The 17105-nt window shown below is 43.0% G+C and overlaps 1 protein-coding gene across 1 annotated transcript; it reads right to left on the bottom strand.

Annotated features, from left to right (window-relative positions):
* Positions 1-12578: 12578 nt before the first annotated feature.
* On the bottom strand, positions 12579-15438 carry tekt4 (tektin 4). Its single transcript, XM_047366600.1, has 7 exons — positions 14841-15438; positions 14335-14405; positions 14110-14253; positions 13949-14035; positions 13729-13864; positions 13504-13658; positions 12579-13426 (listed from the first exon to the last, which is right to left on the bottom strand). The coding sequence occupies exons 1-7, from the start codon at positions 15366-15368 to the stop codon at positions 13213-13215; spliced, it is 1335 nt and encodes a 444-aa protein (XP_047222556.1). The 5' UTR covers positions 15369-15438; the 3' UTR covers positions 12579-13212.
* Positions 15439-17105: the final 1667 nt, after the last annotated feature.

Raw genomic sequence — 17105 nt, forward strand, 5'->3', positions numbered from 1 at the left:
GTCATAAAGCACGAATCATCTCAGGCTGGTTTCTTGAACATGACAATGAGTTCACTGGACTCAAATGGCCTCCACAGTAACACGTTTTGGATGTGGTGGAACGGGAGATTTACATCATGGATGTGCAGCCAACAAATCTGCAGCATCTGTGTGATGCTATCATGTCAATATGGACCAAACTGTTTACAGTACCTTGTTGAATCTATGCCACGAAGGATTAAGGCAGTTCTGAAGGCAAAAGTGGGTCCAACCCGGTACTAGCAAGGTGTACCTAATAAAGTGGCCGGTGAGTGTAAATGGGCTCAGGGAAATTTGTCGGGTAAAAAAATACGATGGGAAAATATATCAAATTTTACCAATTAAAGGGACAGTCAAATAATTTGAAAAATATATTTTTTTGAGGGGGGAAAATCATTTGGGTGGTGATAAATATGAAAGAAAAGTGCTAGGGAAAATAAAACAGCAAGTTATTAATTTGTATTAAATAGAGGACAAATATAGATTTCAAGAAAAAATATATTTGAACATTTTTGTTTTCAATAAAATAGTGGATTAAAATAGAAATATATATTTATATCTGATTAATTTATCAAATTTTAAATTAATCTCTTCATATAATTTTGTTGCTAGCTACTTTTTGGCCCTATAATTATTTTATTAAGTCATTTATCTATGTATTCTTAATTAAGACATGACTGGTCCTCCATTATGTTAAAGTAGTGAAACATCTAAAACATGCAGGACGCCGGTGTTATGGATTAACTGGTGGCAAGATTAACTGGTTGAAACCTATGCGCACCGCGATGTTTCTAAAGAGTAGGTGGCTGTGTTGATGCCTGATGAAAATATTGCCAACGTAACCAAACTGTTCGCAAAAAGTTAATCAGACATCATATCTGACGAGTAAATTTCTGTTTTTGCAAGCTACAACGACGTGGCAAAGAACTAATATCCACAGAAAAGCATTCAGAACAGCGTTGTTCACAAGACCAGATTGACTTGTGACACATCTCCCTCATATATAAGCATACGAAAATCAAACTGCTGGGATGCATCTGTAGCAGTAATGGTAACTGAAAGTGGACATTCTCTTCGTTTAGTGACAAACGTACTTGTGAATAAACATAAAAAAAATCAGTTTCACAATGGAGTGTCTTTCCTCTTGCTTACCATATGCTGTAAAGCGAAACAGACATCTTTGAGCAACAAGTCCTTCCATTATGTAAATTTCTGAATGCAAATATAAACCCATGTATTATTCAAGACGTACCGCTTATATTTGCACTCAAGTGCAAATATGACAACCATGGAACTAATTCAGACACTGAGTTCTGCATGACTCCTGCAGGGACAACCCAGTTACACATCATGCAACAATTAGGACGTGGAAATACGGTTTCATGGCGCCTCTTTCAATCGCAACTGAGCTGTGAATATACCTAGATTCTTTACCATATCTGCAGTTCGTGAATTATGTTGACATTTTTGCTGAGAATAACAGTGGAACTGTATTTAGCAGATCCGACCAAGATTAACTAGTGACAGTCGGGGTCCACAAGCAGATGTTTGTAAACTTTAGGTGGTCAGGTTGTTGCCTGTTCAAAACCCTGCTAACGTCACAAATGGTTCGGTAAATTTTTAATCATGCAAACAAAGCCTTGCTTATGTAAGGGGGCCCCCGCAATTGTGCCTTCACACTATTAAAGACCTCTTGCTGCAGACTCATAGAAATTAGAAGGCTGCGCGATTTATACATATGATTACTTACGTTACTGTCAGTTTCACTGCAAGGATGTGTGGTGTGGTACTCTGCTTTTATTTAAAGCATGAGAATAAGGTATAACCGTCACTGGCAAGCCTATTAAATATGTCAAACGTTGACAGCAAGTGTTTTTCTTTTCCATAAAATAAACTTCCAAAAAGATATTATCCAGATTTGAACAGGTGCCAGAGCATCAACTACCAGTTGAAAAGACGCCAACTTGACACCACTAGACTATCATGGCGCATACTCAACAACCATCCCTGCCTCTTATCAGTACGATATTAACTGACAGCTATTGACGCTTTCGAGAACAGACTTAGATCAACTGGTGACAGTCAGTTTGAAATAGTTACGAGAACATTTTTGACGTAATTTGGATGAAAAAGGGTATATTTTTTTCCCCGGTGTCTCTTACGACGGAGTTTTAGGGTGACTTGATGAAAAGAATAAAGACGAACTTTGTTTTAAGTAAAAGGACGAGAACAAAATATCAATAGTTGAAGATGAAACTGGCACAAAACCTAAGGTAGCAATGTCTGCTGTAAATGAGTTAGGAACTTTGGTATTAAAGAAATTATTTTTACCTAATCCTGTGGAAACACTTTAATCAGCAAAGGAGCTATCCCGACATATCACTGACTGTGAACAAGGCAGTTTAAGCTTCTCATCCTTTCTTCAAACTATTCCCACTTTATTTTTCAAGTTTTTACAATTTCGAGTTGAAGTTGTTTTTCCTCACCATTTTCTTGTTATTAAATTCTAACTTTTCACTTTTCCTTGATTTTGTCACTCAGACACAGACACAAGCCTCTACAAATGTTGGTTTTTTAGTTTTCTAAGAGACCCCAAAACTCCGTCCTGTATGGTGAACTGTAACAAGTGACATAAACAGTGGTTTGAAAACAATCTTGATTTTTATTGCTATTGTTTCAGTCAGTATGTAATTTGAATATATCAATGAGGAAGAGATGAGAAATAAAAAACCCAATTGTTCTTTTAAAACCTTGTATTTTATTTGCCATGGTTTAACACTTATATTGGCTTAAGTAGTACTTTGGGATCTTTTTATGGCATCTTGCGATCTATTTCGATCTTCCTTCGATGATTTTCAAGCTCTCAAACAACACATAAAACCAGTACAAGTTCTGTGTAATTTACAAGCTCTGTGTCAGCGGTTATGCGGATATTTCAAAAAAAGCAACATACAATATTGAAGCAATAAAAAGTCATTTTAATAAGTTATTCTTCAGATCTTTATGGATAACTTCCGGATCAGATAGTATTTGGCAAACATTTGTAGTTCTTTAAGTTGAACTCGCATTGTTTATTTCCTGGTTTGGTAAAGGGGTCCTAAAAAGCCACACCCACAAAAACATCTGCCTCTCCCAGCTGCCACCACAAGATAATCTCGCCACCGGTTAATCTATCACATCGGCCCTCGAACAGACTTTGGACACCCCTGGCTTAGGGAATATAAATGGGCATTCTGAAATAATGAACACACAAATGGCCACATAAAACCGTGACAAAAATAAAAATGTTATATCTACATATATTCGTGGGTGGACTTTAAAATATCTAATATAAATAACAGCAAGAGAGACATCAACTCCCATATAAAACATATTGTTTTTCCTTTGAAAGATCTCAGCAAGCGTCACTTCCGTAATTCATGGCGGCGCACAACAAAACAAAAGTTACGACTTTAACTACGGTTTTATGAATCCCGGATGATCGCCAGAGGCGATGCTTCAAGCACTAAATGATCATTCTTGCGCACGTGCAGGTCGAGAATTTAATAACAACATGGTCACATGTGACCTACCGGTGGCTCACGTGAGTCTATATAGTCACATGACACCGGGAGCCGAGTCCCGACAATCTGCTCGCGAGCACGCGGAGACCGAGGGACCGAGCGCTCTGGCGGTCATCAAGGATTTATAGAACCTTAGTTACAGGGCAAAGAGGCTCAGAGGGGGTACCAGGATTAAAACTGGAAAGCCGGAGCGGCAGAACACTGCAGGCACCTTTGGAACAAAGGAAGCAATAGTACACATGGTGCCCATGCGCCAGTTATGTTCTGTCCCACCCTACCCCCATAATGGGAGAAGGCAGAGCCTGCACCTGTAGAGGCCAAAGCCAGAGTTTCAGGCGGCCCGGATTGGGTGGAGAATCCGGCACCCCATCTGGGAGAGGAGGTCTCTCCTGGAGGGGAGGCGAATAGGCGATCCGGAGCAGAGCCTGCGCAGCAGAGGAAACCAGGTCCTCCCCGGCCAAAACCCTCAGGAGCGTCTGGGGGATCAGGCGGAATGGGGGAAAGGCATAGAGAAGGGTCCGGGGCCACTCGTGCGCCACAAGCCAGAGGACTGGCACTGTCCATCAGGGGGAACAAGAGGGGACAGTGAACCGCATCTCTGGAGGCAAACAGGTCCACCTCCGCCCTGCCGAAGATCGCCCAAATGCGATCCACCACCTCTGGGTGAAGCCACCAGTCCCCCGGAAGCGCCACCTGCCAAGACAGAATGTCCGCGGACACGTTCTGCGAACCCGGAATATAGGCCGCCCTGAGGATAGCAAGGCGTGGTGCCGCCCAGACCAGGAGCCGGCGGGTCAGGGACAGTAGTCTCAGAGACCTGGACGCCCCTTGGTGATTTATGTGAAAGACAACCGTGGTGTTGTCCGACCGAACCAACACGTCTCCCCAGCAGCCCTGGAAGGAAAGCATGGAGCGCCAGGAACACAGCCATCAGCTCCAGAACATTGATATGGACCCCACAAAGCCGCGGGGACCACACCCCCTGAGCCGCACGGACTTGCCAGGTTGCTTCCCAACCCTTGGAGGAAGCATCCGCATGGACGACTTCCTTCTGACATGGAAGGGGGCCAAGTGGAACACCCGCCATGATATAGGCCTGTGAGTACGCTGGGAGGGGTCCACGCCGACCCTGTTCAGCCACATCTGCAGGGGCCGCAAAGAAAGAAGCTCCAGAGGCACCACGCTGGATGCAGCAGTGAGCATGCCCAGAAGACACAGGTACTCCACAAACCGTGGAGCCCTGCCAAGACAGAAGCTCCGAAGCATGGCCGGAATATCGGTGACACGCCGAGGAGAAGGACAGGCGGTCATAGAAACAGAGTCTAGAACCATGCCTAAGAAAACAGTCACCTGGGAGGGGATCAGGCTGCTCTTCTCCAGGTTCACTCTCAAACTCAGCTGACGTACAGGTCCTTCTCAAAATATTAGCATATTGTGATAAAGTTCATTATTTTCCATAATGTCATGATGAAAATGTAACATTTATATATTTTAGATTCATTGCACACTAACTGAAATATTTCAGGTCTTTTATTGTCTTAATACGGATGATTTTGGCATACAGCTCATAAAAACCCAAAATTCCTATCTCACAAAATTAGCATATTTCATCCAACCAATAAAAGAAAAGTATTTTTAATACAAAAAACGTCAACCTTCAAATAATCATGTACAGTTATGCACTCAATACTTGGTCAGGAATCCTTTTGCAGAAATGACTGCTTCAATGCGGCGTGGCATGGAGGCAATCAGCCTGTGGCACTGCTGAGCTCTTATGGAGGCCCAGGATGCTTCGATAGCGGCCTTTAGCTCACCCAGAGTGTTGGGTCTTGAGTCTCTCAACGTTCTCTTCACAATATCCCACAGATTCTCTATGGGGTTCAGGTCAGGAGAGTTGGCAGGCCAATTGAGCACAGTGATACCATGGTCAGTAAACCATTTACCAGTGGTTTTGGCACTGTGAGCAGGTGCCAGGTCGTGCTGAAAAATGAAATCTTCATCTCCATAAAGCTTTTCAGCAGATGGAAGCATGAAGTGCTCCAAAATCTCCTGATAGCTAGCTGCACTGACCCTGCCCTTGATAAAACACAGTGGACCAACACCAGCAGCTGACATGGCACCCCAGACCATCACTGACTGTGGGTACTTGACACTGGACTTCTGGCATTTTGGCAGTTCCTTCTCCCCAGTCTTCCTCCAGACTCTGGCACCTTGATTTCCGAATGACATGCAGAATTTGTTTTCATCCGAAAAAAGTACTTTGGACCACTGAGCAACAGTCCAGTGCTGCTTCTCTGTAGCCCAGGTCAGGCGCTTCTGCCACTGTTTCTGGTTCAAAAGTGGCTTGACCTGGGGAATGCGGCACCTGTAGCCCATTTCCTGCATACGCCTGTGCACGGTGGCTCTGGATGTTTCTACTCCAGACTCAGTCCACTGCTTCAGCAGGTCCCCCAAGGTCTGGAATCGACCCTTCTCCACAATCTTCCTCAGGGTCCGGTCACCTCTTCTCGTTGTGCAGCGTTTTCTGCCACACTTTTTCCTTCCCACAGACTTCCCACTGAGGTGCCTTGATCCAGCACTCTGGGAACAGCCTATTCGTTCAGAAATTTCTTTCTGTGTCTTACCCTCTTGCTTGAGGGTGTCAATAGTGGCCTTCTGGACAGCAGTCAGGTCGGCAGTCTTACCCATGATTGGGGTTTTGAGTGATGAACCAGGCTGAGAGTTTTAAAGGCCTCGGGAATCTTTTGCAGGTGTTTAGAGTTAACTCGTTGATTTAGATGATTAGGTTCATAGCTCGTTTAGAGACCCTTTTAATGATATGCTAATTTTGTGAGATAGAAATTTTGGGTTTTCATGAGCTGTATGCCAAAATCATCTGTATTGAGACAATAAAAGACCTGAAATATTTCAGTTAGTGTGCAATGAATCTAAAATATATGAATGTTAAATTTTCATCATGACATTATGGAAAACAATGAACTTTATCACAATATGCTAATATTTTGAGAAGGACCTGTATGTGGGCGAGCACCGCCCGAGTGTCTTGTATCGCCTGATTGCGGGTCGCAGCACAAATGAGCCAGTCGTCCAAATAAGGCAGGATCCGCAGTCCCCGTGCCTGCAGGGGGGAAAGGGCCGTTGCCACACACCAAGTGAAAACCCGAGGAGAGAGGGAAAGACCAAAGGGAAGGACCCTGAACTGGAAGTGCCTCCCGTGAAATGCAAAGCGGAGAAACCGCCAATGATCCGGAGCAATGGGGACATGAAAATAAGCATCCTTCAGGTCGATAGACGTGAACCAGTCGCCCGGGGAGATTGCTTGTAGGATCTCCCTGGTGGTCAACATGTGAAAAGGCATAACCTTGAGGAAAGTGTTCAGACCCCGGAGGTCCAATATTGGACGAAGACCGCCAATCTTCTTGGGAACCAGAAAATAAACAGAATAAAAGCCCCCTGGATCCCGCAGGGGGTCCACCGGAACAATCGCACTCTTGGCCAGCAAGGTGCAGATCTCCCAGTTCAGGGTCTGAGCCTTCATTGAGTTGCAGATTACTGTCATCTTGGCTCGGCTGGGGACGGGAGGCCGGTGGCGGAACTGAAGACGGTATCCCCGGCACAGAGTGGACAACACCCACGAGTCCGGGGCGTGAACAGCCCAATAACTGAGGCCACCATCCGCTCGGAGAGACTGAAGGAGGGCCTTCATCTGGGCCAGCTCCGTCGAAAGCTGATCCACTCTAGTGGACAGACCCGGGGCACCTGTTGGCTCTCCTCCCAGACGCCAAAAGCATCAGAAATTATAATGCTAGCTGAATTATAAATAAACTTTTAAAACATATAGCACATTTCTTCATTAAAAATTCATATTGTAAAGCTTATTTATTCTCAATCACACTGTCCAGCATTACAGTTGGATTACATAAAACTGACCATTTATTCTGGTTAACCTTAATATCACCTGAAATGTTAAATCGATTTTCAGTGACAATTAAAATAATAACATAAACTGTTAGAAATCACTTGTGTTAAACGTTCACTGTGATGACTGCCAGCGGGAGCTTAGTGCCGATAGTCCGGTCAGATCTCTACCGGGCTAGCTCACCTCACCGCCGGTAGGGCTGGCGAGGCGAGCCGGTTACTACGCCAGGAACGGAAAACTCCGAACACGTCGGAGCACATTTGAAATTAAGCGATGTCTAGATAAATCAAGCAGATATTTCACGTCTACGTAGTTATATTCCCGCACTAAAAACATTGTAGAACTTAATTTGTGTCACAGAAAGTGTAATTTTCCACAATTTACTCACAGCTTTTGCTGCTATGGTCCGCCATGGCTTCCCCTGCTTGACCAATCCGCTTCGACCCGCAATGAATGATGGGAAATGATGGGCCGCGAAGGATACTCACAACGCATCCTTCAAATCGGGCAAAATAAGGACACATTTGTCGGCAGCATTTGCTCGGAATGATTCATGAATTGGGAGAGCCTTCGTCGCCGCGCTGTAACATAATCGGCCTACAAATACGTCCTTTGAAGGATGCAGCCCTGAGGCTGACTTCCGGGTCAGCCTCGGCGTTGGTACATTCCCTTTCCGGTTGATTTTCTGAAATGTAAAAGTGTTTTCTGAAATGTAAATTTGTTTTCTGAAATGTACATTTGTTTTCTGAAATGTACATTTGTTTTCTGAAAAGTAAATTTGTTTCGGTACTTGTAAAAGTGTTTTGCACCCCACGGCCACCGTACATATTAGAACATACAAACCTAATCTGTGCAGCAAAACTTTGGGGTTGAAACCAGCCTCCAGGATATTGTGATGCAGCTCATATTCTTTGTCTTCTTTGGTAGCCGTTTCAGAAATCTCTCCTTCTGCTGCACGCTGCCACTGTTTGAGCTGCAGTCTCCACATCTCTGTTGTTAGTTTCTCTTCAAATATTCCTTAAACTGTTACGGAGTAGTGATGTGACATTCACAAACGAGTTGGCTCTTTACATTTAAATTACGTTATATGTTGGCGATTAAATACGAAAACCGAAAGAGCGGAAGATACGAGCACACTGAGCATGCTCATTGCTCACAATTTGTTTTCGTCACGTGTCACGACGGCAGGGTGTGCGGCGCTGCGTGCGACGCGGACGCAGCCTGCGTGCAGTGGGAGAGAGGAGGAGGAGGACGGTCACGGTGTGCTTCTTCCTCGAATACGGAACAATAAGTTGGCACACTTTATTTGGTTAATGTTTCCAGTTAAGTCTTGTTACCATTAGTGCATTCATATTTTTGTTTTGATATTTTATACTTCATTTTATGGAAAATATATACATAAATACATACTTTTTTTGCATGAACATACTGTGGTTCTATTTTGCACCTTTTAAATAACAGATGATACAGCTGATGATTTACAGATGATTTAGCTTTAGTTAAAAAAATTCACCAACACATGCCAGATTTACCAAAAATGTATATACGCTGCTCAAAAAAATAAACACTCAAATAACACATCTTAGATTTGAATGAATGAAATATTCTCATTGAATACTTTGTTCTGTACAAAGTTGAATGTGCTGACAACAAAATCACACAAAAATCATCAATGGAAATCAAACTTATTAACCAATGGAGGCCTGGATTTGGAGTCACACACAAAATTAAAGTGGAAAAACACACTAGAGGCTGATCCAACTTTGATATAATGTCCTTAAAACAAGTCAAAATGAGGCTCAGTATTGTGTGTGGCCTCCATTTGCCTGCATGACCTCCCTACAACGCCTGGCCATGCTCCTGATGAGACGGCGGATGGTCTCCTGAGGGATCTCCTCCGAGACCTGGACTAACGCATCCCCCAACTCCTGGACAGTCTGTGGATGGAGCGAGACATGATTTCCCAGATGTGCTCAATCGGATTCAGGTCTGGGGAACGGGCGGGCCAGTCCATAGCTTCAATGTCTTCATCTTGCAGGAACTGCTGACACACTCCAGCCACATGAGGTGTAGCATTGTCCTGCATTAGGAGGAACCCAGGGCCTACCTCACCAGCATATGGTCTCACAAGGGGTCTGAAGATCTCATCTTGGTACCTAATGGCAGTCAGGCTACCTCTGGCGAGCACACGGAGGGCTATGCGGCCCTCCAAAGAAATGCCACCCCGCACCATTACTGACCCACTGCCAAACCGGTCATGCTGAAGGATGTTGCAGGCAGCAGATCGCTCTCCACGGTGTCTCCAGACTCTGTCACATCTGTCACATGTGCTCAGTGTAAACCTGCTTTCATCTGTGAAGAGCACAGGGCGCCAGTGGCGAATTTGCCAATCCTGGTGTTCTCTGGCAAATGCCAAGCATCCTGCACGGTGTTGGGCTGTGAGCAAAACCCCCATTTGTGGACGTCGGGCCCTCATACCATCCTCATGGAGTCGGTTTCTAACCGTTTTGCAGACACATGCACATTTGTGGCCTGCTGGAGGTCATTTTGCAGGGCTCTGGCAGTGCTCCTCCTGTTCCTCCTTGCACAAAGGCGGAGGTAGCGGTCCTACTGCTGGGTTGTTGCCCTCCTACGGCCTCCTCCACGTCTCCTGGTGTACTGACCTGTCTCTTGGTAGCGCCTCCAAGCTCTGGACACTACGCTGACAGACACAGCAAACCTTCTTGCCATAGTTCGCATTGATGTGCCATCCTGGATGAGCTGCACTACCTGAGCCACTTGTGTGGGTTGTAGAGTCCGTCTCATGCTACCACGAGTGTGAAAGCACCACCAACATTCAAAAGTGGCCAAAACATCAGCCAGAAAGCATAGGTACTGAGAAGTGGTCTGTGGTCCCCACCTGCAGTACCACTCCTTTCTTGAGTGTGTCTTGCTAATCGCCAAAGATTTCCCCCTGTTGTCTATTCCATATGAACAACATAATGTGAAATTGATTGTCAATCAGTGTTGCTTCCTAAGTAGACAGTTTGATTTTACAGAAGTTTTATTTATTTAGAGATATATTGTGTTGTTTAAGTGTTCCCTTTATTTTTTGAGCAGTATATTTAATACCATATTAAGGGTAAAATAGTTTTTTCTTCGAAATATGCACATTTAAAAAAATAGATAATTTCAACCACTCTTTTAAGTAAATGGATCCAGAAGATTTGGTTGCCTTCAGTGAGCCATAAGTCCCATCTCTATATTACTGAGCAGTTTGAGATTAGCTTCCACCTAAACTCAGTGACGCACAGACAGAGGAGTTTCTTCATCTTATTGGTGGTTGGCAAAAGTGAACAAAGTTCATCATGGTTTAATTTCTCAAATGTGTGTATGTGCATACTACATAATCAAATTTTATTAATTCAATTTATATTCCGGTACTATGAAAGCTAATCGTATTTTTTCTGTGTTGCTTTACGCATCTGTATAAATCTGTCTGCAATCATAATAACTGCGTATATATACATATACATTATATATGTTGGACTTATTTCTAAATGGAGAAACCCAAGCCAAAAACCCATCCAAAACTTATTGTTTTTTTTTTTGTTTCTTTTTCCAAATGCTGTGCATCAGGTCACGTCTTAACTCAACTATACTAGATTCCCATCTTTCTTCAGAATTGACTTTTCAACACCTTCTGTAACAGAATCGCAAAACATGAGGATTAGTGAATCAACATCACCGCTCATGTCTATTTCCCTAATTTTGTATTCACTTAATGTCCTATATTTCTCACATTCAGCTCTACTAAAAGACCAATTAGGCCACCCCCAGTATCATTCTCTTTTTTATTCAAGCCAGCTTAATTCAGTATAAGAAACTGATCACTTCTAATTGCTGTGTCTTTAATAACAATCCAACAGAGCGCTGCCAATTAATTAGAAACTTATGTAAGACCAATGGCTATTTCTGTACTTGTTCTAATGTTTGATCTTGTTCCTTCCCCATTAATTATGCATTCACGATTTCTAGACTTCACTCCTCAATAACCAACCCATCCTTTAAGTCCCATATTGTATTGTAGGCATTAAAGTCACCACACCATAACACCCTTTCATTTAAATGCAATATTACATCCTCTAGTAAAGTAAGAGATAATTTCTTAGGATTGTAAAAATGTGTTACCTTAAACTTCCCTTATGATAACATATTTTGAGAAGGACCTGTACTTCGATAAGATCCCACAAATTTTACAAGATTTATTTCCACCCAGTGTTGCATTAATTTTTCACCAAGATCTTACATTGATGATGGTAGTCTGAACGCTGTGCAAAGCGTTCTCTAGCACATCTCAAAGATTCTTAATGGGCTTAAGATCTGGAGTCTGTGGTAGCAAATCCATGTGTGAGAATGATGTCTCATGCTCCCTGGACCACTCTTTCACAATTCAGCCCGATGAATCCTGGCATTATCATCTTGGAATATGCCCGTGCCATCAAAGAAGAAAAAAATCCATTGATGGAATAACCTAGTTATAACCTCTTTATGCTCCCTAGCAATTTGAAGCCTTTTTTTCCGGTTAGCCTCACTGACTAACTTTTACTATAGCCCAGAGTTCTATTATGTTTCTTGGATTCGATTTCACCAAACGTTTAAGTGATCGCTGATCACGATCATTCACGATTTTGTTTCCAGCCACATTTTTTCCTTGAAGACGATGGGTCCCGACTATCCTTTCAGTTTTTAAAAATGCGTTCTTAACCCAATTTTGGTAGTTTCTGCATATCCTTAGATGTTTTTCTGCTTGATGCATGCCAGTGATTTGGCCCTTCTGAAACAGACTGACATCTTTTCCACGACCAGGGGATGTGTCTTTGAACATGGTTGTTTAAGAAATGAGAAGCAACTCATTGTAGTCAGTTCCCTCTGTCTTCTGCTGTCTGAAAAGATGGACACATCAAAGCAGTAAGCTGCAAATTACACTAAAAAAACAATCTTTATTTTAGACATGAATTTATTGTGTGTTGATATGATGTCCTGGCCATTGTTTTGATAGCAGTACCATCGTGCCTTCTGCTAATGTTAGTGCTGTGTGCTGCTTTTAGCTTCTTGAGGACATAACGTACTGCATGTTTTGAATAGTATTATTACATAAAAAGTTTTGCATTGTTATCACTGTTTTTGTCTTGTTTCTGAGGCACTAGATAAGTGTATCTGTGTTATCAAACAACAAAAATGGCTTAAAAACGGGTTAAATGCAGTGCTCCTTGACCTCAAGGGGGGCGGGGTGTAAAGTATGTCAGTAGCATTTAAAAAGACCGCACCAAAACAAGTTGCTCTCAGATGCATCTCAGAATACAGGAAAAAGAGGAGCCTGAGGCGCTACAGTAACAAGGAATTCAGACCAAAGCATTGCAGTTCCACTTTATGACCACAACTGAATGATTTAAGTGTGAAAAGGAAGGATTTAAAAGCATGATATGTCCCCTTTAAAGAAGCCAACAGTTGAATTGACAATTAATTATTTTCAGACATCAAAAAATCCTGTATTAATCAAGCAGCTGATTAAACACAAAAACAGTTGATGTAAAAAAGAAAGGTTTGAGTCATGTAAAAGAAATAATCTCTCTGGAGGAAGACTAGATGTTGTTCTCCAGCACTATGATCACAGCAATACGCAACTAAAACCAGAACAACCCCATGTTATGAAAGTAAAAGCAGTCTTGTTCAGTATCCTGACAGTGCTGAGATGGTTGGGTATCGTTTACGGTAAGTCATGCACTTTTCCCTCTCAATAAACAGTGAGTGGGTTTTACAGTTTATGTCCTTCTGAAGAGCCATCCTTGACTCCTCCAGATGGGACAGGGAGCGTCTGGCTTCGCTCAGCTTCTGCTTCAGAGACTCCAAGGTGGCATCAATCTGTTTCACTTCTGCTTCCAAACTGCAGACAGTTTATAAATGAGGACATGGACACAGTGAAAAAGGACACAGAGGTTTCTGTTGTTTCTGTGTGTCTACCTGAGCTGGGGTTGGTCCCTGCAGAGTTCCATGTTTGGTCTGAGAGAACGAAGATAAAGCCTGGACTGAGCCACTCTCAGTGGGGCCTCTTTGTTGTGAATGGCCTGCTGTAGAGCCTCAATGTTCTTCTCCTGGGACCCGATTTGCTCCAAAGTCTACAAAAACACAACACAGTCAAGTATATTTCATCAGCCAGTCTGTTTTTCTGTGTGTCTGCTCATTTACCTGAACTAACTTCATCTCCAGCTGGGTCTTGGCCTCAATAAGGTCCTCACAACGCAGGCTGAAGGCTCGGTCCACGCGGGTGCATTGGACTCTCAAATCGTCAGTGATGTCCTGCAGCATTTGCTCCACAAGCATTCTGGCACACACAAACACAGCAACTATGTTTCCAACTGTCGATGGAAATCTCTCTGGCAGCACAGTGAACCAATGTGGCTCTGACCTGAGATTGTTGGTGGCCTGTTCCTCCTGCATGGCCTTGGACAGGTTGTCTTGAGTAAACTGTGTCCATGATGAGGGGGTAGAAACCCTGCAGTAGACAGGAATGAACCTTGTTTGTTAAAGATGGGCACAGTGTTTATATCTTCACAGAGTGAGACTCACTGTTCCTGCATGGTGGCTGAGCTGGGGTGCTGCTGTGTATCTGGACTCATGTTACTGTGTCTTCCACTAGCATCGTCAAAGCTATAAGCCTGACACTTATCAGACCAGTCCATCTCCAATGTTTGCTGGGCCTCTCTGTTCCTTCTGACACAGAAACCATCAGTCCATGAGAATATTGTTTGGAAGACTGTTCACAATGGAGCCAGTTACCACTTTTACACTCACTTGATTTGAGCGACAATCTGAGCAGCAGTTTTCTCCAGCAGAGCCTGAATGCTTCTGATCAAGTCCACCTCCTACAAAACACACAAAACTACAGCATGTTCAGCCTGTTCTGGTCGTCTTACTTTCATAATGTAAAGATTTTTAGCTTAATTATTTTCAATGTAAGCTTTGAAAAAGTGGAAAAAATAATTCATTTTAGGACAAAAAATTATTCTTTGAAATGTTTTTTAAATAAATTATCTTGAAAATGTTTGCCCTATTATGAAAAACAAATACAATCTTTAGTTTGAGAAAGTACTTTTCAGGTATTCTTTCTCATTTCCTTGCTGCCCAAATGATTGGCATCATTTGGTGTAGATTTGATCTGTGAATTATTTCAGGAAAAAAAAATCAAAGAGCATGTTTATCTTATCTTATTGTGAACTAGGCAAACTATTAAAATATAGGCTGTTTGAACAAAGATGAATCCAAACTACTGTGCAGTAATGTAAGATTACAGATCTGACCTTTACCAGCTCCTCCTCCACGATGTCTCTGACCAGCTCTGCTCCCAGTCTTCTTGCTCTGCAGGTCAAATTATCAGTGGCGATGGCATAAGGAGTCTCAGTGGAATCCAGAGATCTCTCCAGACGCTTCTTCAGCATCAGCAGTGACTCTGTATCAGCCTGCAGGTGCTCAATGTGCCGCTGCAGCTCAGACTTCCAGTAGTGGATCTCTTGGAGTCTCTCTCCAAGAAGACGTGTTCCCTCAGCCTGGGTCTTCAAAGCAGCAGCCTCTGTGTCCTGGCTCAAAGTTCTGGACTTCTGCTTGATGTTTTGGGCTTTGTTGTGGTTGGTACCAGCCTGTTCAAGGATGGTTTGGTAGTTGGAGAACCATTCAGCAGGGCTGTATTTAGCTGAGCGGTACCCGGCGGTGACTGAGCCTGAGGACAGCTGTGGGATGTCCTGTTCTAGAGGAGGACTTTTCTCCTGGTCTCCCTGAGCTGCTGCTATGCTGCCATAATACGACGGAGACATAATAATATCTGAACTCATTTTCTGACAGCTTAGTAGAAAGAAAATCAACCAGGAAGACAATCTGAGTAGATTTAGTCAGAATAATAAGTCTCCTGTGGAGTCATACAACCAGTATGTTTGCTGTTGCCTAGTTACACATGGCTGGAGCAGCTCAAGTGACTGGGATCAGATGAGAAGAGGGGAGTGGAAACACAAAGAGGACATTACAAAACAATTACAAAACAAAGTCTGAACCTTGGGAAAAGTGTTAAATTTAAATTATTATAAACCAATAATCACACACTGACTTTTTATGTAAGATTACTGTTGCTTATTAATCTTTATTTTTTGTGTGTAATCAAAATGTCCACCATAAATATTGAGTTCTGTTTTTTTTTCAGTGATGTTACTAAGAGTGGTTTAATTTGGATGATCGATGTCCACCATTAAATAAGTGAGATAATTAACCATTAAACCCGTATTTATAATGTTGAGACAAAATGGCTTTTAGAATGCTGTGCATTACGGTAATAGAGCAGACCAGACGCCTATCCAGGCAACGGTTGAGAAATTAAGAGGAAAACAGAAAAGTAACCTGAAGAACATTTATATTAATGACATACAACTATTAGACATACAACTATTTACAACTGAAAGGTTTCCTTTCAGCTGTAAATATGTCATTCATATAAATGTTCTTCAGGTTACTTTTCTGTTTTCCTCTTAATTTCTCAACCGTTGCCTGGATAGGCGTCTGGTCTGCTCTATTACCGCAACGCACCGTGTATGTGCGAAGCTAGTGTTGGCTGGCGTGGCTGTCGGCTCACTTGACCCCAGTGAACTGTGCTGGATGACACAGAAAACATAACAGCAATAACCCTGATGGTTATGCCAGATAGCACTAAAGTCGTGAGTGCTGTGCTCTGCATATTCCAATGCGGACACGGCAGTGGCGGATGCTGGTCTTTCAAGGAGGGGAAGCTCAATTTCAAGATTGCTGATTCGCTGATTTCGCTGTCAACCAAAAAAGGATTCAGCCTCAGACAGATCATCCAATCATCATGCAGAAGCTGAGCGTCCGGGCCAGCCGAGGCCAGCCCACTGCCCCATAGACCCCCAGAGACGCTGAGCGTCCGAAGAGCGGGACAAAGCCCAGCATTTTTGCTTCGCTATTGAACTCACTGTTTAAAGCACTGTGAAGCTGCGGGAATGAGTGAGAGGAAAGCCGTGTCGTTACCAGTGATAAGAAGCTGATTCTGAACAAAAGTTGAGCACATTGTAGCGCATATTTAGTCAATGACATGTACACACAACAGTATATATTTGATCACGTATTTTTTGACATTTTAGGGGAAGCAGAGCTTCCCTTGCAGTCTTAGAGCAATCGCCACTGGGACACGGTGCTTAATGGCTCTTAGGGTATTTACAATGGCGTCATTGATGCTAACATTCTGGAGAGCAATTATCATCCCGATCATTTGAAAGATGTCATCCAAACAACTCAAAATGGCATCATTTGATAAATTATTCCCCTCAATTTGATCTACTAAGGTAACCAGAGCTGAATGAAGTTAAAGAAACTCCACCATCCTTCCTAAACCTTGAGCTGGCGCAGTAGCTGCTCAGGGAGCAGGTACCCAGGATACTAATCTCTATGTGACGCTGATTGGCCCCACAGTCATTCAGTTGTAGTTACATTATGAAATAAATGACCATGGGGAAAAATCACCCTTATAAAATAAAAGCTGGCTTTTTTAAATAAAAGCTGAGTTTTAA

Source organism: Girardinichthys multiradiatus, chromosome 5 (genome assembly GCF_021462225.1).
Source record: "Girardinichthys multiradiatus isolate DD_20200921_A chromosome 5, DD_fGirMul_XY1, whole genome shotgun sequence".
NCBI lineage: Eukaryota > Metazoa > Chordata > Actinopteri > Cyprinodontiformes > Goodeidae > Girardinichthys > Girardinichthys multiradiatus.

What these genes read in the sequence shown, in the direction of transcription:
- tekt4 (XM_047366600.1), bottom strand. Translation starts at nt 15,368, where the DNA reads ATGAGTTCAGATATTATTATGTCTCCGTCGTATTATGGCAGCATAGCA. An exon ending in TGGAGGAGGAGCTGGTAAAG is followed by an intron (nt 14,406 to 14,840) that starts GTCAGATCTGTA and finishes TGTGTTTTGTAG; the next exon opens with GAGGTGGACTTGATCAGAAG. An exon ending in CAGGCCACCAACAATCTCAG is followed by an intron (nt 13,865 to 13,948) that starts GTCAGAGCCACA and finishes TGTGTGTGCCAG; the next exon opens with AATGCTTGTGGAGCAAATGC.